At 40.3% G+C, this 25,490-nt stretch overlaps 3 protein-coding genes and 2 long non-coding RNA genes across 5 annotated transcripts in view; 2 read left to right on the top strand and 3 right to left on the bottom strand.

Annotated features, from left to right (window-relative positions):
* LOC129754799 (mucin-2) overlaps positions 1 to 10,556 on the bottom strand; it is a 30,756-nt gene extending 20,200 nt beyond the window's left edge. The window contains exons 1-5 of the mRNA XM_055751042.1: positions 10,187 to 10,556; positions 8,374 to 8,783; positions 8,245 to 8,306; positions 6,352 to 8,179; positions 5,879 to 6,010 (exon numbers count right to left, since the gene is read on the bottom strand). Coding sequence (XP_055607017.1) covers positions 5,879 to 6,010; positions 6,352 to 8,179; positions 8,245 to 8,306; positions 8,374 to 8,783; positions 10,187 to 10,363 — 2,609 coding nt within the window. The 5' untranslated portion in view covers positions 10,364 to 10,556. The remainder of the gene's footprint in view (positions 1 to 5,878; positions 6,011 to 6,351; positions 8,180 to 8,244; positions 8,307 to 8,373; positions 8,784 to 10,186) is intronic.
* LOC129754822 (uncharacterized) lies at positions 624 to 2,975 on the bottom strand. Its single transcript, XR_008739107.1, has 3 exons — positions 2,772 to 2,975; positions 1,635 to 2,705; positions 624 to 1,571 (listed from the first exon to the last, which is right to left on the bottom strand). It is a non-coding gene; the product is annotated as an uncharacterized LOC129754822 (long non-coding RNA).
* A 2,076-nt stretch (positions 10,557 to 12,632) lies between the features above and the next one.
* Positions 12,633 to 13,200, bottom strand: LOC129754816 (uncharacterized). Its single transcript, XR_008739099.1, has 2 exons — positions 12,900 to 13,200; positions 12,633 to 12,799 (listed from the first exon to the last, which is right to left on the bottom strand). It is a non-coding gene; the product is annotated as an uncharacterized LOC129754816 (long non-coding RNA).
* Positions 13,201 to 14,609: 1,409 nt separating this feature from the next.
* On the top strand, positions 14,610 to 17,720 carry LOC129754803 (ruvB-like helicase 1). The gene is made up of 2 exons (XM_055751045.1): positions 14,610 to 14,866; positions 16,397 to 17,720. Exons 1-2 carry the CDS (start codon positions 14,726 to 14,728, stop codon positions 17,624 to 17,626), a joined length of 1,371 nt encoding a protein of 456 aa, XP_055607020.1. The 5' UTR covers positions 14,610 to 14,725; the 3' UTR covers positions 17,627 to 17,720.
* Positions 17,721 to 20,413: 2,693 nt separating this feature from the next.
* Positions 20,414 to 24,955, top strand: LOC129752951 (uncharacterized protein K02A2.6-like). Its single transcript, XM_055748743.1, has one exon. It carries the CDS (start codon positions 20,414 to 20,416, stop codon positions 24,683 to 24,685), a length of 4,272 nt encoding a protein of 1,423 aa, XP_055604718.1. The 3' UTR covers positions 24,686 to 24,955.
* Positions 24,956 to 25,490: the final 535 nt, after the last annotated feature.

Raw genomic sequence — 25,490 nt, 5'->3', positions numbered from 1 at the left:
AAACGTCTAAAAATGCAGTTATATATTCACAAGTGGTGCTTTTCTTATCTCGCACTTTTTTTTTTTTTTTTTCATATTTTTAGTTCTCAACGCCAATTGCTTCAAAATTGCAGAAAACTACCAATTGCAGAAAAAAGGAAACTTATGCTTGATTTATCCGATAAATAATTTAAAACAAATTGTAGAAGATAATTTTGATGATTTTTAATCATTTATACTATTTATAACTAGCAATAAAAAATAGTGGTTGTAACGTTCTTATTTAAAACTTGGTTTATTTGACACTGTCCAAACCAATTCGGAATACATGTAAAATAAAAGATTAAATAATTGCGAAGCAAATATAAAACTAAGAAAAGTCGATACAAATTTCCCTCCGTGCACCAAAGTAGCTGAAATTAACTGAAACTGGACCCCCTGTTGTTGCTCAAAATATCAAGAAAGTCGTGCAAGGAAAAGAAGCTTCAAGCAAAACCAAGCTGTCAACAGCCAACGCATTTCCGCTGATCCCGATAGGAAATACACCCTACTATTCACTATACTTAGTCGGCTCGCGAAGGGTGCGTCGGCCGATTTTCGTTCATACTAATCGGCCTATTGTTGCAACGTCGCTTATGGGAGTTTTTGCTGGGCATTAGCCGATTAATAAGCCGATTTCGTAGGCCTATCAAATAGGGTGATGAGTAGCGTGATTGTGTAGGAACCGACTAAATCGCCTGATTAGTAGGGCGATAGTGTTGATGAGATATTCCTACCCAATCGTACTAAATAGCCGGATTGATTGACTGAAAAATTGATTTTTCTTCGTACCACCCAACTCAATCCGACTAAATAGCTGAATTGATTGACCACTAAAATCGATTGTTTTTCTACCACCCTACCAAATCGTACTAAATAGCCGGATTGATTGACTGCAAAAATTGATTTTTCTCCCTACCACCCAACTCAATCCGACTAAATAGCTGAATTGATTGACCACTAAAATCGATTGTTTTTCTACCACCCTACCAAATCGCACTAAAAAGCCGGATTGATTGACGGCAAAAATTGATTTTTCTTCCTACCACCCAACTCAATCCGACTAAATAGCCGAATTTATTGACCACAAAAATCGATTGTTTTCCTAAAACCCTACCCAATCCAACTAAATAGCCGGATTGATTGGCCGCTAAATATGGAACCATCCGACTAAATTGGGCGATTCATGTACGTGGTTAATTTTCGTGTCTCGAAGCGATTCCAGTAGAGGTATTTTTATTTTTCTGAATAAAAATATGTCCAGTAGTTGGCGAAACGAATTTCTGGTCGGTAGTTGTCGGCATCACGTCACTCTTGAAAATCTTCGTCTCGACTTCCCCCTCGGTATCAGCCTCCTGGGAAATGAGGAAGTACTTGGAGGCTTTAGCGTGGGTAACGTCCCGAACCTCGTTCAGTTTGTTAACCGACTTCCGTTTGGTGTAGTAGGTTCGTAGAATCCTTCCCAGTGGCACTGGGTTTGCAGCACGGTGTTCCAGCCAAAGTTCGCCCGTGGAGCGAGACCTCCGATGACGGGGATTGGCCACTGCTACGCCCTGTGAAAGATATAAAATTAATTAGAAACATGAGGAATTTGGAAACTTTCAGATGAAACTTACTCTATGATCGTTCTTTGAGTGTAGAGGACTCCATTGGCATTCGTTGAAGTAATCCGGCTAGTAACCGGTGTGGTCAATTCTTCAACGCTGTTGGAACGAGCCACTTTCCCAACCGGGGTGCTAATGATTTCCTAAACCATTCGCAGTCTTTCCTCCTTGTCGCGCATCTCTTCCTTCAGCTTGCTCTTCTGCTCCTGGAGTTTCGATTCCAGCTCCTGCACACAAAACTTTCGAGGCTCCACTTAGCAAAAATTCGCTGTTACTTTCCGTTAGCAAAAATATTTTTTTACTTTTGAGTTAGCAAAAAGCACAATTTACTTGATTTTAGTAATCAGAAAGTTTATCTTGCTCGATTTTAGTAAAACGAAGGTTTTCTAGCCGCCTTATTACTAGATAGCAGCCGCTGCCGGTAGAGACAAAAAAATAAACTGACGGGATTCAGTGCCGTTCCGGAAATTCGATGCTGGCGGTTCTTTTGGTGGCTAAGTTCACGACAAATTGGTAGCCAAATCGATAGTGGATGCAAACAGGTAAAAGTCGATCAAGAAGTGTAAAATGTTTTCCGTTTTTTAATTTATGTTTTTTTTTTCCTATTAGGTTGCTGCTGCCGGTGGGGTTCCGGGTTTTAATTGCAACAGTCCGAAAATCGAAAGGGACAAAGCTGGAATTTCAATGCGGTGCGTCCGGAACAACCCCGGTGTCGATCGCTTGGCATTTCGCGTTCCCAGGATCGGAACTAAATAAGTTCCATGAAGTGTCGAAATAAAGAGAAAAATCAATTGAAAGTAAACTTATTTTTGTATTCTTTTCAATAATCTAACATTCCCTAAGAAATTGCAAAGAAAAACAATAAATATTGAAATTTCAGGTCCGGGGCGATCTTTTCCTCCGGTTTTTGCTAGAAAAGTGAGCAAAAATTGCGGCGGCTAAATTTGTCTCTCGTTTGCTAAAATTTTAGTTCGAAAAAATTGCTAAATTGATTGCTAAGATTTTAGCTGGTCAAATTTGAGCAAAATTTTGCTAATTTCCGGCCTCGAAAGTTTTGTGTGTGGCTCATTTTTTCCGATTTTTCTGTTGAAATAAAAGGAACACAATCAAATTAATTTTCAAAATGAATTTTTTATTCCTTCAACTCACCTCCGGCACCTCATCCAGAAACTGGCCCACGGTGAGCTGCCGCTCATAGCAAGTCCGTCCCATTTGCGTTTTTGTTGAAATGAGAAAAGCGGCATTGAAAAATCGTAAAAAGTCCAACGGTAATTCGGCACTTTTATGCGTTTTTAATCAAAGTAATCAACAGAATCTGTCACTGCTACGGCTAATGAAAGATTTTCGCTTTATAAGGATTATTTTTTTGTTTTGATTCTGTTGAAAATCATTTGCTGGGCCCTTATGGCTGTGGGACCGACATGCGATGATTTATGCCATATGGGACCGACTTGCAATCATTCGTTCAATGGGACCAAATTTCTTGGGGTTTTTTTCAATGTTCATCAGAACAAAGTACTGAAAACAAAGTTTTCTCTTGAAACTACAGATAAAATTAAAGTGTTTCCAGCGATAAACTGAAAAATGATGAAAACGCAAATGGGACGGACTTGCTATGAGCGGCAGTGAGGGCGTCGTTAGCGACGCCTCCATTGGAATCATGAACACCTTCGATTACGGCTTCAAGCATGCATGGAAAACGTCCGGGAACTTGGTCAGGTTGACGTCGTCATGACGGAGCCGAAAGAAACGCGCTCGCCACTCAAACAAACTGCTGATGAGCACCGACGAGGCCTTCCGTGCTATCGTGGGTCAAGCTTTCCCTTCGATGGACTCCATCAGACAACAGATGTCACAAACTAATTCAATTATGACCATTCCATACTAAATAGGCTTAAAGTTTGCCAACTAAATAGAGTCCTACGCAAACCTTCTAAATTGACCGATCTCCCCCGATTACGTCGATCAACTTATTGTGCTACTAAATCATGCGTAATTGTGTGAGCCTACTCATCAGCCGATTTAGTATGGCACCTATTTCATATCCAAGCGTAGCCCGATTAATCGGCAAACTAAATAGGGTCATTGATTTAGTATGGTGATTCGTAGCCAGACTATATCGGCACCCTACTAAATATGTGAACGGCGAAATTTTTCATCTGTCAAATTTCCTATCGGGATGGGCGTTTTTTCTTTTGTTGTGCTGATCTGTGCTGACGTGTCGTCGGGAGCTCCGCAAGCGTTCGGTGAGGAAAAAACTTTTCACCACGTGATTCGTCAAAAAGTGTTATTTTCGACTCCCAAACCCAGTGGCTGCACCAAAAGCGGGTGAATAAAAAGTCGGCCCAAAAGCGGGTGAATAATAAGTACGCTAAAAGGGAGCAGCAGCACAATTAAAAACTTATCGCCCTCCATTCTGCACGTTAAAGGCGAGTGAAGCGGGATTATTTGCTGGACAGCGGCAAATAGCGGTCCGCAAACAGACTGTCGCCGACGCCGCAGGAATTCTGCCTAAACAACTGGTGGAAAAAACGGCGCGCCAGAGGAAGCGGCGGGACGAAATAAACAAAATTCGAATCTGCAAGTTACCGTAACGACGGAAACTCGGGGGAAAACCCACCGTCAAACAAGAAAAAGGACCAAAAAAGAAGAAGACGCAGGAAAGCCCTAGACAAAGGGGCTTTTCCTTTTCTTTTTCTTTTCCTTCCATCTTTTTTCCTTCTTTAGTCCTTGCGGGTGTGCAAAACCAGATTTATTTGCTTACTTCGGCACGCAACACAGGGTGGTCGGAAGGTGCGGCAAACAAGCCGGAGCGAGTACCGAGGAGCTCGAGCTCAAAACAGCCGGAAGTGCCAAGGTCGTGGGCACGAGTTTGCTGAGGGATCGGGACAAGGAGCCCGAGGGCGCTGGGATCGTACGATCGGTGCTCAAACCGATTAAAGCTAGGTGGAGGAAAATTGGCAGTTTCGAGCATCGCGGGAAAATCCAGGCGACCGGAAAGAACCGGATCCAAGAGCCGAACCAGATCCGGATCCGCAAGCCGAGGAAGGAACTGGACCGACGAGCCAGACGAGCGGAACCAGAATCGCTGCAGTGGGGCGAACTTCGCTCGGAAAAGCGAATCCAGTTTGTCGTGCGCATGTCGCAGTGTGCATCTCCAGTTTCCGGGAGCAAGTTCTTCCAAATCATCCCGACATCAAAGCGTGGGAGTCAACCAGCTCTGCTCAGAGCCACCCACGCGCGTGTGCCATTGTGTGGTCCAGTGATGACCGCTTGTAACCAGGAGGATGAGCGATTTTGCTGCACGTTCGACGCCATTCCGGAGAGGCCTGGAGGCCAAATGTAAGTGCCCATTACGACTTGTTTCAGTATTGCTAATATTTAGTGGGAGGAATTTCCTGCTCTCATAAACTTAACAAAGTGGCATGGCCAAAATAAAAAGCAAATTAATTTAATCTTAAATACATGTGAAATTTATTATCGGAAATAGTTCCGAAATCTCTTTGGGCTAAATTTAATGAGCTAGCCGGAGCAAGAGAAAAAGGAAGAAGAAACTTCAATCTTCTTTTCCTTAGCCAACCCTTTTCTTCTTACATGGTACTATTCTTGTTCCGCTCACTGTATAAGCTGAATTACCAAATTAGAACATTATCCAAGCATATATTTTTTGTCTTGACATTCAAGGGCAAGTATGGTTAGCACCAAGAAAATAACTTGAGATTTTTTAAAACAAAAATCGTGTGTAATGCTAATCTTTTTTTTCATTAATTTACTTTTTTCTGTTTCAATCAAAGATTTTTAACTTTTTTTTTAATTTTTTAAATCCATTATTTATTTATTTTTTTCTCGGACTTGGAAAGACCGCTGGAGTTAAGCACCTTCCAAGCCTCTTTTCCAACAGGCACAAAATGCTATTTAAAACAGATAAACAATTCGTTTACAATGTTGTTTTCAAAGAACGTAAGAGCATTCCAGCGAGCGAATTGAAGGAAGAAGAACTTTTTTCTACCAACGATACAGTTGACGAAAAGGCATTGGAGTGCTACTTTGTTCGATGTTTACTTCCGGGTTTGAATCATGAACGTTGACTCAGAAAGCATGTGTTCTAAAAAGAACCTTTTTTAATTATTTTCTCAGAATATCCCGATTTGTTTCAATCATCTGCCAAATCAAGTAATTATATTCATAATCATTCATATAGGTTATAAAATAACAGTTATAACATATAAAATTAATATGTAAAAATTTCAACTTACCGAATTTTTTTTGGACTATCACTGTTCTTTTTGGACGGAGTACTTTCTATAGGTATTGCAAGCGGACTGTTTTCAACATATACATGTGATTTCAGTTGTCTTTTGCTAAGATCTGCTAATGAAACACTAGTCCTGCGGAGAAAAATAAAATAGTCTAATTATTTATCGACATGTTTTTGAACAACACGACACAATTTACGGCGTGTTCGTAAATTTATTTTTTCTATCGAAGTGATTTTTTCTATCGATGCGTTCGTAAATTAAACAAACTGTATGCAAAAGCACTGGAAGGTGATTTGACATCTACCAAAAAAAAATAGATGCATCACCCAAAAAATCAGTTTACGAACACGCCTTTAATGTATCAAAGTTTCTGTATTCAAAGCCGTTAATGTATTCAAAGTTTTAACTTGATCAAATTAGAGACTAAACTAAATGTTAAATAATCTTGGTAAAATATCATATGTCATTACCTATTGATTCCGGAATCAAGATTATCCACCATCTTTTCTTCTGTAATCGTTCGGCGGCTTGTAGTACTCTTTGTTCCGCTTTCTTTCCGAACAATCGGTTGTACATCTACTACTTCTGGTTTATTGCTTAGATCCGTTAGATCATAATGTTCTTCTAATATATCATCATCTATTGGATCGGCGACACAACTGCCATTGGTTTCATTCAAAAGTAAACTCTCGTCGATATCTGCTGTATTATCAAGCAAAGGTCGTGAGGTGTTCAATGAAGTCAGTGCGTTTCCTAGTAGTTTCCTAGTGTCACGCAACGAGACTCGTAGCTTGGGACTAGTGACTACTGCTTCTGCTATTGGCGTAGCAGTTGGAAGCTGTAAATTCTCTTGCTGATGACTACTTTCTGAGTCCAGAAAAATGTCATCCGAACCTTCGGAACCTGTTTCATACTTGTGACTTTCAATGTCTTCCGATTCAACGTCAATCGTATTGTCAAAAGATTCATTATCAATAATGCTAACACGGGTGACAGGGCTGACTGTTAGTTTGCCAAAAATGTTAGTGAAAAAATTTCCTATCGTTTGACGCTTATTTCCCAAGGTTCGCACAATCTTTCTTGTTATCGGAGTATTACTTCTTCTATTAATATTAGGAAGGATGGGTTGGTCGTTTACGTTAGCTAGTTCATCATCTATCACATCATCACTCTGATCTGCTGTTGTGGCCTCTGTTACAGCATCTGTCTCTTCCGAAATGGAATCGTTGGGTGTGATGTCCGAGTATTGAGACGACCGAACCTGCTTGGTAGGGTTCGGTGTGTTCATGATAGTGTCCATATCCAATGGTTCAGGACTGGTCACTGCTTTTACTACTGATTCTACCCATAAGTCAACATCTGTCTTCGGAAGTTCATTGTTACCCTCTGGGGATACATGCAGAGGAATAGGTATTTTTTTAGGAGAAACTGAAGTCCGACCATATGTTTTTCTGATGGTGTTCCTGCCCACCAAAGTATCAAACAATTCATCAGTTGTCATAACCGGAGTTTCAGGTTGCTCTGAGACTTTGTCGTTTATTTCTGGATTCGAAATGGAAGATTTATTAGGTGTAACGATAGATTTGGCTGTAGGAGATTCAATGGTTCTGGTCGGTGTTTTATTTCCAGCACTTTGAACAGGGATATTCTGAGGCGAATCTAATTTTCTCAATTTGGTCACGGTTTTCGGTGTACCAACGTTTGTAGTTCCGGGTGAATTCTTGAAACGTGAGCTGTTTATGGGTGTACGGCTAGCATTTTTCAGCGCCGATTTCAAAAGACATTTTTGAGCTGATTTAGCTCCTATTGTTGAAGTTCTCAGTTTTTTTGGACTCGGTGTGGTTAAATCAATGCATCGAGGAGTCTTTATCGGAGATTCGGGCAACGTGGATTTTTCGATAATAGGACTGCAAACAAAACTGCTGTTGCCAGACGTAGGTGTGGTTAAATCAATGAGATACATCGAATTGACAGCTTTAGTGTAAGTTTGTAATTTCTGTGAACCTCCATCGCAAACGGAGATATTTTCAATTTTAGGCGTTAGATATCCAGAGCGATTTGTTGGTTTTGCCGATGATAATGGCGTTTTAGGAATGTTGGCTTTCGATCGTGATGATATTGATGGCGTGTAAGAGAGAATCATCATTGCCGAATTTTCCAGCTGAAGCGATGGTGTTTTGGTAGTATCTCGATTCGGAGTATTATACATATTTTCTTTGTTCAAATCTGGAGTGAAAAACGGAGTGTTTGATTTAGAAGCTGATTTTGTTGAAGGTTTTTCAGGAGTGTCCGAAACGGCTATAAAATATAAAATGCTTAGTATGCATATATATACTTGTTTTTAACGCTGCAAAAATGTTTACCATATTTCGTATCTTCGACTTCTTCATTGATTGTTGCATCCATTTCATTATCGATTGCGATGCTAAAATAAAAGACCAACATAAAAACACTTACCTACTTTTAATTTCTTAGATTTTTTTAAAGCTTACCTGTGCACGGTGAAACGTTTCCGGATGTTTTTCATCAGCTGCCGATTGCTCTTCGGTAAAGTGTAGGTTGTAGACTTTTGCTGTCGTTTTGCAGGAATGAGTTTTTTATCGGAGTTTCGCGTTCCGATGCCACTCGTCTTGAGATTGGTTTTTTCATCATTGGAATATGTTTGTTTTTTGCGTAATATTGTTGTGCGTCGTCTTTTCGTTTGCCTTGAATTGGTAGGAGTTTGCTCTGAAGGTTTTGCACTCTTCTGTACTTTGGTAACCAATTTGGATTCATCGAACTGCCAGCGGAATCTTGTTCCGCATATATCGAGGATGGATCCATCAGGAAGAATTTTTTTCTTCACGACGAACTGTCCATCGACTGCTATTGGATTTTGTGTCGAATAGTTCGCAACAAACACCTGATAATCATATAAGTAATAGGAAAGCATTGTTCATGTATATTGTTAAAGCTGTATTATCCAAAATATGCAAATTAAAGAATATGAATATAAAGTTTGAAAAATATTTTTCATAGCTCTGATGTGGTCTAGTGGATAGGCTGGCGCGAGTCTGGTAACCCAGGCGTACTGGGTTCGATTCCCAGTATCGGCAAGAAAAACTTTTGGGTTCGAATCCCATAAGTTGCCGACAGCTTGGGGAGTAAGTAGAGGCCAGTCTCGAACCCGACCTTGTCCTCCCTCTAACTGGTATCAGGAGGGGTTGGTTTATTATCTTGAACTGCATTCTGTCCATATCCAGCCGGAATGGATATAATGAAGTGCATGATGGTCTAACCAACGTCTCATGATCGCTTACTATTCTACGCTGCCTACTCTCTAAACTTTAAAAAAATTTCCTTCTCCAAACTATCTCAAATTTTCATTTCAAGCGTCAGCTATTTAAACGCAAAAAAAAAGTTTGAAAAATATTTTTCATTTTTATTTATTAAGTTAAGTATATAGTTATTAAGTATAGTATGTATTCAGTATTTAGTTAGTCATTCAAAAAGAATCAATTTGAATATAACGATAATTGTAAATATTTTCTTAAAATGGACTTTTAGCTTAAGCTTGTGTCCACCACAAAAATAAAAAAAAATTATAACAACTCAACTTCAGTTTTGCAAGTACCTACTACTGAACCAATTCCGGCTATATCATTTATAGGGCCATTCCAATAATTTTAAAGTTTAGTGTGCGTTTTTTTTATGATTTTCGTTACATTCTATTTTTTTTTTTTTGGTTTTTATGAATTTTATTTGTTTTCTCAAAATAAACTTTTTTTTCGTTTTTAAAAACAAGTTGTTCTAATGCTGTTTTAAATGTTACGATGTGAACGGTAATTTCTCACACAGAGAAACATAGTCAAAAATAATACTTAGAAACATTATATGAAAAATGGCAATTTTTTAAACAAAAAACACCTTTCCAGTTTTTTGGTATAATGTAGATTTTCAAATGATCTTTCTAAAAAACTCCTAAAACGGTGTAACCAGTGGAGTATAAAATAAAAAATGTAAATGTTTGTATATAAAACTGAATAAAGAAACTAAACTAAACTTAACTAAACTAAAACGAAGTTTGATTTTTTTGGTTTGCTCCATTTGAAGTTATGGCTCATACAAAACGGAAATTTTTGAACACAATTCATGATAACTGCGAATCAAAAACAGATATTTGATATTTGTTTGCTACAAAAGATGCGCATAATAATTTGCTAAATACTTGCCGAATCTAGAAGCTAGGTTCTACTGTATGTAGGTACATGAATTAACCGAATGAAAGGGTAAAGAAATGACGCTTGTTTAGGGCGTAGCACCTACCTTTTGGTTACGCACGAATATTTTGCAATGCAAACGTTCTAGAGCTTCACTTTTTAAACGAACCGTATTTAAAGGATGTGATCCGAATTTAATATGATTGGACCGAATCGGGATCTCTCGTTTAACTGTTTCATGTTTACCAAGCAAAAATAACTTAGCACCGTTTAAAAGGGCCATCTTTGACACTGTTCTGTTGACTGTTGAAAAAATATTCGGCAACGCCTGCTACTTTCAAATGTTTTTTATAATCCCAAAGTGTACACGCTTTTGCGGATAACTATTAAAGGAGCCACTTTAAAAAAAAATGCTTACATATTTATCACATAACTTAAAAATTCACAAATTTCGCAAAAAACTTCTTAACAGCTTGCTCGATGCAAACGAATTAACCGCGTAAATTCCGTTGAATACAAAACTACAATAACTACATCCTAAATACCTCTAACACACTGACACATTTTCAGAACTACAATAATTTCCATAAAAATAGTTCTTTCATTCGCCGCTGTTGGCGCGCGCATATTTCTCAGAACACGCTAAATAAAAATTATTCAGCGGATTATAATAATTTGTACACGAAAAAAAATGCATGCCCATCAGGGCGTGTACAGCTTCGGGTGTGTTCTTCTACCAATACACGGAATCGTCCATCTTGTGACAGGCAATCGTAATCGTAGGCATGGTAGGCGAATAATTCGCTGTCAAAAAGCGCTCCGTCTCCACCCCCCACCAATGCGAAACTTTTGGTACCCCTTGCCTACTTTTCCTCAATATGCAACCATGGTGCACCCGTAGCTGTAGGCTTGCTGTGCATGCCTGCATGCCAGAGATGCCAGGTGTCCTGATTTATCAGGATTTGTCCTAATTTTCGAGAGACCGTCCTGATTTTTCAAAAACTCTCGAGTTGTCCTGATTATTGAAATGTGTCCTCAAAATATCCTGTTTTGTCCTGATTTTCATAAAAACTTCTCAAATTCGATCGAATTTGTAGTTAAACTATGAGAAAATCGAATAAATAAGTTATAAAATAGTTAAACACATTGAACAGATGGTTATCTTTGGTTCATATGATATAATTGTGTGTTCCGATCCGAAATTTCAAACGCGTTTTTCTCATTTCGAGCAAACTGCTAGTTATGAAATGTTACGCTAGAATTCTAAGTGTACACACTCCTTTATTTTAACTCAAAATTAAGCACAACCCAACAAACATTTTTCGCTGAACAACCGCTGAAACACTATTTCGTTATAATTTTAAATCAGCTATCTTGCTGAAAGAAGGCAACCAAAATTCAGGGAGAAGCTGCTGTTCAGCTCTTAAACATCGACATTTGGAGAAATTAATCAGCGAAGTTGCCATGAAACGTCAATTGACGGATCACCAAAAAAAAAAAAAAAACAAAAATAATGATGACCGATGTATGCCCGATGTTTGCCAGCTATTTTTCCCCTCTCTTGTTGTTTTTGCTCCATTGAAACTGGTCTCGAACTCTAAACCTTCGACTTGTTGGTCTCATGCCGCAGAACGCAGAACCAACTATGGATTCTGTGGAGCATAAGAAAAGTGTCGTTCTTAAGCGACCGAAATATATCCCAACCAAGGTCAATTTCACATGAAGAAATTGAAATTGAAATGCTTCGCAAATGAAAAGAAGCTTTCCCGGGGGTCATTTTATCAAGCAAAATGAGAAACTACGAATAATTAGACGATTAAAAAAATTCTTATTTCGATACATTCGCTATCATGCATTGGTTGATCAATGACAACAACAGAAATTTTGATATAGCTGAAAGTCGCTGTCGAAGTTACCCTTGTACAGCTGACGCCTGTCAAATTTGAATGGTGTCAAAAATGGTTGGACAAAGGCTGAACGAGTTATTCTTCAACCAATTTTCCCCTACTTTCTATTGGCTGAAATAAAACTTCCTTACATGCTGAAACAGCGCTGAAGTATTTCGTTCTTCAGCCAGAAAGCTGAAACAGCAATCAGCACCTTAACACAGCATACGATCAGAGAATTGGCGTTTTTAATCAGCAAAAATGTTTGTTGGGAACCGAGGTTCAAAACATAGTTCGATTCTACACGCAGAAAAAAATATTTTAGAAACAATAAGATTTGGTCCGAAAATAATAAAATTTTTGGTTGGGAAAAAGCACAAATATATTTCTGGTCACACTGACTAAAAATATCGATTTAATTTAAACTTATCGTTTGGTTCAAAATAAAATACACCCTTTTTGAAAATGATCCATGATTCTTATCAAAATAATAATAATTTTGGGTAAAACACATAAAAATGCATTGATTCGAAAGTATGAACAAAATGTGCATCACCTTAACAACAAGGTTTAGGTTTGAAGAAATTCAGTTTTTCCAATTAAAATTGAAATGCTTTTAAATTTGTTTTTAATGGTATCATCGGAATTAAAAAATGGAACCCATAATAAAATATAAAATTATTTATTTTCGAAATCAAAACGCCGGCAGTGACAAAACTAGCTGGTACGATGGTTTCAATAACATTTCATGCAAACTCCATTCAGAGGGACTACCAGCCAGGGGGTCCGGAACGTACTACCGGAATTTTTCGGTGGCTCTCGGGTTGAAGCATCTGAAAAAAAAAAAAATAATATCACTTGTCTGAAGAAAACCTTTGTTCTGACGCACGGGTTTGGGCAGTTTTCTAGCTATTTGAAAACTTCAAAACTTACCTTGATAGCTGCTGGCCAAGAAACACTTTGATCCATTGTAATTTTATTTATTTTGGATATTAATTGCCTCGCCTGGGCCATGGCCAGACCCCCTCTGACGAATTTTTGCACTATTATTGCTGGAAAATTTACTTTTTTTTTTCTTTTTTTCCACTTTTTAACTTATCGTTTTGAAGTTACACTCTCATTGAAATAAACCTATTTTAGTTTATAATTAAACCGAATTTTATTTTTAAGTAATAGAAAATGAGAGTGTACAAATAACAAAATTTTATTACTATTTTCATTCGACTTTTTAATGAAAACCACTGAGAAAAATGCATTGGAAAGGTAAAATAAATCAACAAAACGTTTTTTTAAAACTAACCCCCATTCTTTTTCTGCGTGTATGAACTTAAAGTTCTCTGTGCTTAAAGTTAAGTACCCTTTTTCCTCCTTGCGATGGTTCAAAACGGAGATCGAACTGCGAATTCAAAATTGATCCCTTTTTTTTCCGTCGGCGAGGGATCAAAGCTGAGTTCGACCTTATGAACTAAAAACACTGATCACACTGACATGACACTTAGAGCACCTGTATCCGTGGTCCAAACAGCCGGTTTAGACCCAAATTCCGACCCGAGCAACCGCACTGGTGATCTATTATACCAGTTTCAACCCAACTTTTTTTTAGAGCTGGTATAAGGATTGATCCAAAACTGATGAGATTTGGATCCAATTTGACGCAGTTCTAAACCGTTTGACAGTTAATGGAACACGAGTGCAGTTGCCAGTACTTTCATTGGATCGGATCTAATTTCTTTGGTTCAATTCTTGTATAAATTAGACCCAAGAATAGACCATGAATACAGATGCCCTGAGAACAAAAGTTCGATCATTTTGTGGCTAATTTTTATTGTCAATTTTTGCAGGTTCGCAATACCGGCGGTAGGTGGCGAACCTGCAAAATGTAACAAAAAAAATGCCCTGTAGGAAAAATGGGATAGCATTTCTTCAAATCGATCGATGCGCACTCTGGAATCGACATTGCGTACTGTTGGAAAAATTATCCAACAAACGAAATCGAGTGTCCAGTCAGAATGGTCAGTGCTAAAAATTGAACTCTCTTTGTTAGACTGAAAACACTTAGCGAGTTCACTTAATTGGAACCGGAACAGCAACCAACAAACACGACACAAAATTTTGTCGTTCCGGAACAATTACCGGAAGACTATGACGGAACTTCATAATGGGTCCACCGTGTCAGCGTAAAATTCTGTCCGTCATTGCCATCATATGTTGAGCGGCTTGGAATGTCCGGAAATTTCCGGGTGTTATTTACTTCCCGTGGAAAGTAACATCCGGAAGTTTTCTTTGGCCGGGAGTGTCAAAATTTTCCACCGCTCTGTAATTGCAATGCAATGTACCTGAACAGCAACATCCGGGTACAAAAAAAAATTACTATCCTTTAATTCCCTGAAAATAAACAACCTTCGAATAAAAAGGATAAATTTGAGTTCGGCTGCCGAACTTAGTATTGAGTATGCCTATTAGAACTTAGTTTTGCGATTGCCAGTCAAACTCAAAGTTGAGAGCTGCCACTGAAGTGCTGTTTTGAACCAAAACTACTTAATTTTGAGTTTAAACGAAGGAGCGTGTAGTAGAATAATTATTAATCGGGTTACCTGGCATCACGGATTACTGTGTAGAATTTTCAGCTACATTACATAAACTATTTGTAGCGTGTTATTCCATGGAAACCGCGTTTGTGAAAAATAAATAGCTTTTAACAGATTCGTTTGTTAAGTGCAAATTTCACTTTTATTATAAGAATTTTTGATTATACTAAAATGAAAATAGAAGAGGTCAAAAGTACCGTCAAAACTCAACGCATTGCTGCTCATAGTCATGTGAAAGGACTTGGATTGGACGAAAATGGAACTCCGCTTCACATTGCTGCCGGCTTAGTGGGCCAAAAGGACGCACGTGAGGTTTGTGAGACATCAACATGTAATTTATCAACTTGCACTTTTGTGAATTAACTCGGTTTAATAACGAATTGCTAAACAAATATGAAATATCTCGTTTTTTTCCGCTTGCCGGTAGTATGTTACTCTTAGAAGCATAACTCAAATGTTATTAATTTAATGATTAAAAAAAATTAAACAACAAATTTCAGTAGATTCTAAGTCTGTAGGATTTGGTCTAGTGGTTTCTGAGATCAAGAATGTCGATTTTAATAGCGTTTTCGTTTATAGCACTGGCACACATAGGCAAACTTTTTTGATTTGCTGGTGGGGTGTTATTCCACCCGGAAAGGCAAAGTTAGGCCCAACTTGCCAGCATAATTTGTTGGCTTCCTTTGATGCTATTACATATAACCAAACGGTTATATGTTGATTTGTTCTTTTTTGATGAATTCTATGATTTGTTACAAGCTGTCTTCACATTCTTCCTTCAGAATGTCCTGAAGGGATTCTAATATTGGGTATTTGCTTCGTATTACATTGAATCGGGGGCAGTAGTAAATCAGATGTTCTAAATCTTCTATTTCCTCACAGCCTTCGCATAACTCGCTGATTCCAATTTCCATTGGAAGAGTCGTAGTGTAATTTGTAGTTTACGTCAATATGCATTTTGGGACCATTCAAACATTGCGTTACGTGTTTAGGGGGGATGGGAGGTTAAGGTGGTATAGCAGCTTGTTACGCTTTGTGGATTTTGGATAAATAGAATATCTGATGAGAATGTGTTTCATGGAGGGAGGGGGTTTGAAAATTATCAATTATTGCATTACCCTTTATATGGATTTTAAAAAAAAAGTTCTATTCTAAATATCCATGAATAGTTTTGCTTTTAAACTTTAATTCAAAATAAAATATTCAATTAATTTAAAAAATCAAGAAACATTGATGCGAATATGAAAGTAATAGATAGGTTGGAAAATCACTTTAAAAAAACATTCAACAGAATAGTTGCCTGCAAATTTTGTTATCCAAAATAATGAAGCTTTCAAAAATACTGAAAGACAAAACATGAGACTCGCAAGTAATTCAACGGTATAAAGTTGGTAATAATCGATTAAGTCACATTCAGTATTATAGTTATTGAAATATAGGGCGCAAGATCTGGCTTTCCCAATTTTTGTTAAAAGGCGAATTTAATTTTTTTAAATATTAGCGCCGATGTGGTCTAGTGGATAGGCTGGCGCGAGTCTGGTAACCCTGGCGTACTGGGTTCGATTCCCAGTATCGGCAAGAAAAACTTTTGGGTTCGAATCCCATAAGTTGCCGACAGGTGAGATGCTTGGGGATAAGTAGAGGCCAGTCTCGAACCCACCCTTGTCCTTCCTCCCCGAGCTATTTAAACGCCACAAAAAAACAGCCGAATTTATTTTTTTTAACATTTAAAGTAGTACATTTGGATTTCAGAATAGATATACGATTAAGATTCAAAGTTAGGATTAAGAATAAAAGTGCTAGGTAAATGCTACGCTATAACACAAATTTAAATACTTCCAGGCTGCCGGAGTCGTTGTGGATTTGATTAAATCTAAGAAAATGTCTGGAAGAGCACTCTTACTGGCTGGTCCCCCTGGTACTGGCAAAACTGCTATTGCTTTAGCTATAGCGCAAGAATTAGGAAACAAAGTACCGTTCTGCCCTATGGTTGGATCCGAAGTATTTAGCAGTGAAATTAAAAAAACCGAAGTACTCATGGAAAACTTCCGTCGTTCTATTGGTCTTCGTATAAGAGAAACAAAGGAGGTATATGAAGGCGAAGTAACTGAGTTAACTCCAGTGGAAACCGAAAATCCTATGGGTGGATACGGCAAAACTATAAGTAATGTTGTCATTGGACTAAAAACTGCGAAAGGTACTAAGCAGCTTAAGTTGGATCCAAGTATATACGAATCTTTGCAAAAAGAAAAAGTCGAGGTTGGAGATGTTATCTACATTGAGGCAAATAGTGGTGCAGTCAAACGACAAGGACGAAGCGATACATTTGCAACCGAATTTGATTTAGAAACTGAAGAATATGTCCCATTACCAAAAGGTGATGTTCATAAAAAGAAAGAAGTAGTCCAGGATGTCACTCTACATGATTTGGATGTTGCCAACGCTCGTCCACAAGGTGGTCAAGATGTACTCTCGATGGTCGGCCAAATAATGAAACCCAAAAAAACTGAAATTACTGACAAATTACGAATGGAGATTAACAAAGTGGTAAACAAGTACATTGACCAAGGTATTGCGGAATTAGTTCCAGGAGTGTTATTTATTGATGAAGTTCACATGCTTGATTTGGAATGTTTTACTTATTTACATAAATCTCTTGAGTCAGCCATTGCCCCCATTGTAATTTTTGCAACAAACAGAGGTCGATGTGTGATTCGTGGCACAGATGACATAGTTTCACCTCATGGAATCCCGTTGGATCTCTTGGATCGCCTTCTTATTGTGCGAACGGCTCCGTATAACTTGACAGAGATTGAACAAATAATAAAACTACGGGCACAAACTGAAGGATTGGGTATTGAAGACTCAGCAATACAAGCTTTGAGTGAAATTGGGTCTAATACTACTTTAAGATACGCTGTACAATTAATGACTCCAGCTCATCAAACATGTAAAGTCAATGGAAGGATCCAAATTACTAAAGATGACATAATGGATGTAAATTCACTATTTTTGGATGCCAAACGATCAGCTAAATTTCTCCAGGAAGCTAACAATAAGTTTATGATGTAATAAATATTTTATTAGTATATGAATGATTAAAATATAATACTGTAATTTCATTAAATAAACTTTGTGTGAGGTATAATAACAACTCTGATCTTGTGATGAAAAGAAGTTCTTAATGAACAAAACGCAAAAGACCAAGTTCCTCGTACTTTTTTTTTTATTTACTAGGTGTTCCGTCTCACGACATAACCTGATGAACAATATTCCTCCAATTCACTCGGTCCATGGCAACCGTTCTCCAACATCCCGGGCATCTCATACACGCTCACGCTCCACTTAAACTAACCACCTCGCTCGTTGAGCCCCTACTCGCCTAAGATGATTCTTAACCCTCGTCGGACAAAACGAGTGTTTGCAGGTCCTCCTCGAGCAACATCCACGTTTCGTGCCCGTAGAGTGTCGTGACTCAGGGCCTTGTTGTTCAAATTCGCACTACTATTTTTCATATTAATGAAAACACTTTTTTTTTACGATAACAAAAACGCGTCAGTCACTTCCAAATTTATCCAACTGAATGTCATTTCTTTCTCCTGAAATCACTCTCTTCCTCTCTTTCTCTGTTATCTCTTTTAGTCGCTCAGGGATTTCAAACTTTAACAAAACTCATTCTCTCAGTTCTTATTAACGCTTAAGCTGTTTTGCAACATTTGAGTTAACAGTTTCATTTATTTCGTCAGAAAACTGCTCATTATGAATTACGAAGGAATTCAGTATATGTATTAATTCGTAATATTGTAAGCAATGAATTTAAACCAAAACTTATATTTTCTTTTATCGCTATATTACATGCACTCAATTTTGGGTTGCAAAAACCCACACAAAAGCAGACCACTATAAGAGCTCGTGTAGAGCTGCCAAATAGAAAGCACCGGAGAAAAGTGCAGTCGACACGTGCGTGGAAAAAGCATAAAAAAGGTAATGCTCAATTATTTAAAATAATCGCGAAAAGCGATAATACCCGATAGGAAATACACCCTACTATTCACCATACTTAGTCGGCTCGCGAAGGGTGCGTCGGCCGATTTTCGATCATACTAATCGGCCTATTGTTGCAACGTCGCTTATGGGAGTTTTTGCTGGGCATCAGCCGATTAGTAAGCCGATTTCGTAGGCCTATCAAATAGGGTGATGAGTAGCATGATTGTGTAGGAACCGACTTAATCGCCTGATTAGTAGGGCGATAAAGTTAATGAGATTTTCGACGTTCAGCTATTTAATAGGGGTATCAAACGAGCTGTTTACTATTAACCATCCGACTCAATCCGACTAAATAGCAGCATTGATTGGCCTCAAAAATCGATTGTTTTTCCTACCACCCTACCCAATCGTACTAAATAGCCGGATTGATTGACAGCAAAAATAGGTTTTGCTTTGTACCACCCAACTCAATCCGACTAAATAGCAGAATTGATTGACCACAAAAATCGATTGTTTTTCTACCACCCTACCAAATCGTACTAAATAGCCGGATTGATTGACCGTTAAAATTGATTTTTCTCCCTACCACCCTACGCAATCCGACTAAATAGCTGAATTGATTGACCGCCAACATCGATTTTTTTCCTACCACCCTACCCAATCGTACTTAATAGCCGGATTGATTGACCTCAAAAATTGATTTTTCTTCCTACCACCCAACTCAATCCGACTAAATAGCCGGATTGATTGACCGCAAAATTACCATCCGACTAATTAGGGCGATTTATGTAAATGGTTCATTTTCGTATCTCGGAGCAAGTCCAGTAGAGGTATTTTTATTTTTCTGTAGTAAAAATGTAGGTGGTTGGCGAAGTAAATTTTTGGCAGGTAGCCTGATGGTGGAGGCACGAACCTGCAAACTGGCTCATTCGGCAAAGAGAATGCCGGAATCTTTGAACCTAGCATCTTACAGTAGCCGATCGGGAAACAACCTGTCCCGTGGAGAAGCTTGCCATCCAAGCACTGCAAAACTCCAACGATCTACCAAGGCTTCCGTAAACTTCTGACTCAACAGCAGCTCGCACCTGAAGATGGAAATCTGTTCCAGCTCCTCCACCCAACCGGTACAAACGGATTTCGAGAGCTGAATGTTTTTCTATTGAAATGAGAGGAAAACAATCAAACTATTTTCCAAAATAAATTTTTTATTCCATCAACTCACCTCCGGCACCTCATCCAGAAACTGGCCCACGGTGAGGGCGTCGTCAGCGATGCCTCCATCGGAATCATGAACACCTTCGATTACGGCTTCAGGCATGCCCGGCAAACGTCCGGGAACTTGGTCAGGTTGACGTCGTCATGACGGAACCGATAGAAACCCGCTCACCACTCGAACAAACTGCTGATGAGCACTGACGAACCGTGGGCCAAGCTTTCCCTTCGATGAACTCCATCACACAACACATGTTAAAAACTAATTCAGTTATGACCATTCCATACTAAATAGGCTTAAAGTTTGTGTTGGGAGGCGGCCCACCCTACGACATAATCATCAACCATCATCATCAGTGGGGCTCATCGACTGACGGACTGTCAGAAGCCTGATGCTCCCACACGGAAGTGATAATAAGAAGAAAAGCCATAGAAAAGTTCTCTTATACAATTGTCCGCCAAAGTATCCACACGCTATTTTTATATCCACGTTTTAATCCTAGTTAATGAAGTTTTAAGTATTGTTGTGTACGACGCGGCCTTTTTAACTGCGTATCACAACAAAGTGGCGACGAGGTTCGTAGTAACGCTTTCGCGAATTGCCTAAAAACTCGCCGGGAAACCGTTTTTGGACAGATAGTGGTTTGGAGGTTAGGTACCATGCCCGACCCGTTCCAGCATCAGCCAAACACCGGGGAACAGACGAGTTCCAGTCTGTTGCTCCAGATCCTGTCACAACAGCAGCAGCTTATGGCAAAACTGTCCGACCAGGTATCAGCGACGCATCGAGCAATTTCGGAGTTAAACAGAGACGAAATAGCTCTTGACTCGCTCTCTAGCAACATCACGGAATTCACCTATGACCCGGAACACGGTAACACCTTCGACGCCTGGTTTTCAAGGTACGAGGACCTTTTCGACAAGGACGCCGGGAAGTTGGACGATTCAGCGAAGGTCAGACTACTCATGCGAAAATTGAACCCGGCCGCACATGATCGGTTCACGAGCTTCATCTTACCGCAGCTTTCGAGGGATCTAAAATTCAGCGAAGCTATCGAAAAGCTCACATCCATCTTCGGTTCTCCCGTATCCACATTCCATCGCAGGTACCAATGCCTGCAGACCATCAAGGAAGACGGCGAAGACTTTGTTTCCTACTCCTGCAAGGTAAACAAAGCATGCGTAGATGCGAAGATCAGGGAGATGACCGACGAACAATTTAAGTGTTTGATCTTTGTCAGCGGATTGAAGTCGCATAGAGATTCCGACATCCGTATGCGCTTAATCAACAAGATCACCGACACCGTGGATATTACTCTGCAAAAAGTGGTTGAAGAGTGCAAAAGTTTAGAAAACCTTAAACAGGACAACAGTTTGGTTGAAAAACAACATTCAGCAACATCAGTGAACGCAGTACAGCAACATAGTTTTTCCAAACCAAACTATAAACAACCCTCATCCAAGTCTGCAGCAAACAACCACCCGAAAACCCCCTGCTGGTCATGCGGGGGAATGCATTTCAACCGAGATTGCCCGTACCGAGAGCATCAGTGCCGTGATTGCCGGAAGAAGGGGCACAAGGAGGGGTATTGTACATGCTTCCTCAAAAAGACCCCCGGGAAGAAGAAGTTTCAACCGAAAAACAAAACATGCAAAGTTGTTTCGGTGAAAAGCGTGAACCAGCGGAGGAAGTATACGGAAGTTCTGATCAACAACTGTCCAGTCCGGTTGCAGATAGATTCGGCGTCCGATATTACTATTATTTCGGACACAAACTGGCGACAACTCGGACAACCGCTGGGACAAGCACCGTGCGACGCGAGAACAGCTTCCGGAGAACCACTCGATCTCGCTCTGGAGTTCTGGGCCGAGGCACAAATCGGCGGCGTGACAAAATCAGGTTTGTGTCGTGTTGCTTCTGCTAATCTTAATCTGAATATTTTAGGCTCAGATTGGTTAGACCTTTTCGGCTTGTGGGACGTACCAATAAGTGCTTACTGCAACCAAGTAAACTCGACATCGCAATCATCCAAGCACTTTTGGCAAACGAAATTCCCAAAGGTTTTCACCGAGAGTATGGGCCTGTGTACCAAGGTTAAGGCTCAACTGACGCTAAAGGGCAACCCGAAACCAGTATTCCGTCCTAAGCGTCCGGTTTCGTACAGCATGCAGGCTGCAGTCGAAGACGAACTTCATCGGCTCGAAAGTCTGGGCATCCTCCAAGCGGTCGACCATTCGGACTGGGCGGCACCAATAGTGGCAGTGCGGAAACCGACAGGCAAAATCCGTATATGTGCTGACTTTTCGACGGGTTTGAACGCCGTTCTCGAACCCAATCAGTACCCGTTGCCGCGCCCGGAAGACATCTTCGCTAAAATGTCCGGATGCAAGTTCTTCAGCCACATCGATTTGTCAGACGCGTATCTGCAGGTCGAGGTGGACCAGCGGGACCAACAATTGCTCACCTTCAATACCCATCTCGGATTGTTCCGGTATACCCGGCTGAGTCCTGGAGTAAAATCGGCTCCCGGTGCGTTCCAGAAAATAATCGACACCATAATTGCCAACTTGGAACTCTGCTGCGGTTATCTCGACGATCTGATTGTAGGTGGACGAACCGTGGAGGAGCACAACCGCAATGTGGACCGTATTTTGGGCAAGCTGGAGGAATTTGGATTTACTGTGCGCATCGAAAAGTGTACTTTCAATATGCGCCAAGTGAAGTACCTCGGACAGATCTTAGACGGAGATGGTATCCGTCCCGACCCGGACAAAACTGCAGCGATTGCTTCTATGCCCGCTCCCCACGATGTACCCACTCTTCGTTCTTACCTTGGGGCCGTAAATTACTACGCCAAGTATGTCCCCGAAATGCGCAAGTTACGGTACCCAATGGATCAACTGTTGAAAACCGGAACGCCGTGGGAATGGTCCCATGAATGTCAACAAGCGTTTAACCGGTTCCGAGAAATTCTTCAATCCCCGCTGGCACTCATGCACTACAATCCAGACCTGGAAATCGTCGTGTCGGCGGATGCATCGCAGTACGGAATAGGAGCCCGAATCGCACACAAATTGCCGGATGGTCATGTTAAGGCAATTAGTCACGCTTGTCGCAGTCTCACCCCAGCAGAATCCAACTATAGCCAAATCGAAAAAGAAGGCCTTGCCTTAGTTTTCGCCGTTACCCGTTTCCACCGGATGATCTTCGGAAGACGGTTCACCTTGGAAACCGACCACAAACCACTTCTGTCCATCTTCGGTTCCAAACAAGGCATTCCTACGTACACGGCGAATCGGCTACAACGGTGGGCACTAACCTTGCTCTTGTATGATTTCAGCATCACGTACATCAATACAGATAGCTTCGGGTATGCCGATATTCTCTCCAGGCTGATTAACAAGCACACTCGGCCAAATGAGGATTACGTGATTGCATCCATCGAGTTGGAAGATTCTATGAATGAAATCGTCAAGCAATCTCTAGAATTTCTTCCAATCACATTCAAGGTAGTGCAGCGCGAAACACGATGTGATGATATTCTGCAGGAGGTTTTCAAGTTTGTGCAGCAAGGTTGGCCATCGAATACATCTGACATTTGCTCAAAATTACAACCATTTGTACAACGTCGAGCCAGTCTTTCAATCGTTGGGCAATGTCTTATGTACGGAGAGCGTCTAGTGATTCCAACCAAGCTGCAACCTAAAGTGCTTCAACTGCTACACAAGGGGCACCCTGGCATCGAGCGAATGAGGTCAGTCGCCAGAAACTATGTTTACTGGCCAGGGATCGACGATCAAATAGCACAACGAGTCAAGTCTTGCATCGAGTGCTCTAAAGCAGCCAAAACCAACATCAAAACGAATCTGCAAAGTTGGCCAGCACCTGAGCGACCGTGGCAGCGCATTCATGCTGACTTTGCTGGCCCCGTCGATGGAAATTTTTTCTTGATCGTGGTAGATTCGTACAGCAAGTGGCCCGAGGTTATTCCGACGAAACGAATCTCTACCGCAGCGACACTCAACATGTTTCGTGAAATCTTCGCCCGGCATGGTATGCCGGAAACACTAGTGACCGACAACGGAAATCAGTTTACTAGTGAATGCTTCGAACGCTACTGTGAGTCCAACGGTATTTTGCATCTGCGTACTCCTCCATACCACCCACAGTCAAATGGGCTCGCCGAACGGTTCGTCGATACATTCAAGCGAGGAATGAAGAAAATAACAACGGGGGGAGAGGCCCTTCGTGAAGCTATCGACACCTTTCTCCTGTGTTACCGCTCTACCCCGTGTCGTAGCGCACCTTCTGGTAAATCGCCTGCAGAGCTGTTGGTAGGCAGGAAGCTGCGTACCGCATTGGACTTGTTAAAACCTTCTGCACCACCAACACAGTCCAACCATTCTGCGCAGGATGCTCAATTTAATCGGAAGCATGGCACAAAGTCGATCAACTACGATGCCGGGGATTTGGTCTGGGCAAAACAACATCGAAACAATGCCTGGACATGGGAAGCTGGCCGAGTCATCGAGCGTGTTGGCCATGTCTTATACAACATCTGGCTGACGGATGGCCAGAACCTAGTGCGCTCACACTGCAACCAACTTCGTAAGCGATACTCTTCAGACCAGCCCGACAAACAACAATCTTCGGATTCAGTTCGCCTACCACTTGACATTCTGTTGGGTTCCTGCGGAATGAATCGAGCTGAAACCGAATCCACAACACCTGCGCCGGAAAAAGGTTTATTTTCGGGAATCATCCAGCCAACCGGAAATGGATCACTGTCAGCTGTTCAGCCACCAGGTGTACGTCGTCGTCGTTCTACAATTCCCCAAAACGCTACTACTCAGCCAGAACAAGTGCAGCCTCGCCTCTCTTCTCGTGTAAGAAGAGCACCCGTGAGGTATGCACCGTACCAGTTTTATTGAAGGGGGAGATGTTGGGAGGCGGCCCACCCTACGACATAATCATCAACCATCATCATCAGTGGGGCTCATCGACTGACGGACTGTCAGAAGCCTGATGCTCCCACACGGAAGTGATAATAAGAAGAAAAGCCATAGAAAAGTTCTCTTATACAATTGTCCGCCAAAGTATCCACACGCTATTTTTATATCCACGTTTTAATCCTAGTTAATAAACCCAAGTAACATTTTTAGTTTTATAAAAATCTGCAAGCTAGCTATGAAACATTGTTATAAAACAACGTTAGGTTATATAAACCACATTAAAACATCTATAAAACATTTATCAGTGTAAAAAGGCCCACCTACAGGAGGTTCTGAAGAACACATTTCAAGTACCTTATACAACCTAACCGAAGCTTCGGTGGGTTTCGTCAAGAGCTGTCAAAATTTAGTTTGAGTGAACATTTTTCTGCGTGAATGTTTATTTTCCGGACAGGTTTTAAAATTGAATTGAAAAAGAATTGAAAAAAATATTCTGATCAACAAAGATGCTTCCATTTTGATCACGAATCAAAATACACGAAAAGAATCATATCAACCTAAATGAAAAAGTATGATCTTTTTCTCTATTCACGTACATAAATTTGATGCGCTTAAAATTTTATCGATTGAAATTTCGAAAAACATGTAGAAAATACGTGACCCAGCCGAGTTTTGCGAAATGAAAGACTTTAAGAACACAAATTCATACCTATAAACATCCAAAAATACATTTCTTATTTGGTATGAACAACTATCGTCACGTCACTCGAGGCGCAGAATAAGG

Source organism: Uranotaenia lowii, chromosome 3 (assembly GCF_029784155.1).
Source record: "Uranotaenia lowii strain MFRU-FL chromosome 3, ASM2978415v1, whole genome shotgun sequence".
Classification (NCBI taxonomy): Eukaryota; Metazoa; Arthropoda; class Insecta; order Diptera; family Culicidae; genus Uranotaenia; species Uranotaenia lowii.
This window is presented reverse-complemented; position numbering and strand designations above follow the sequence as displayed.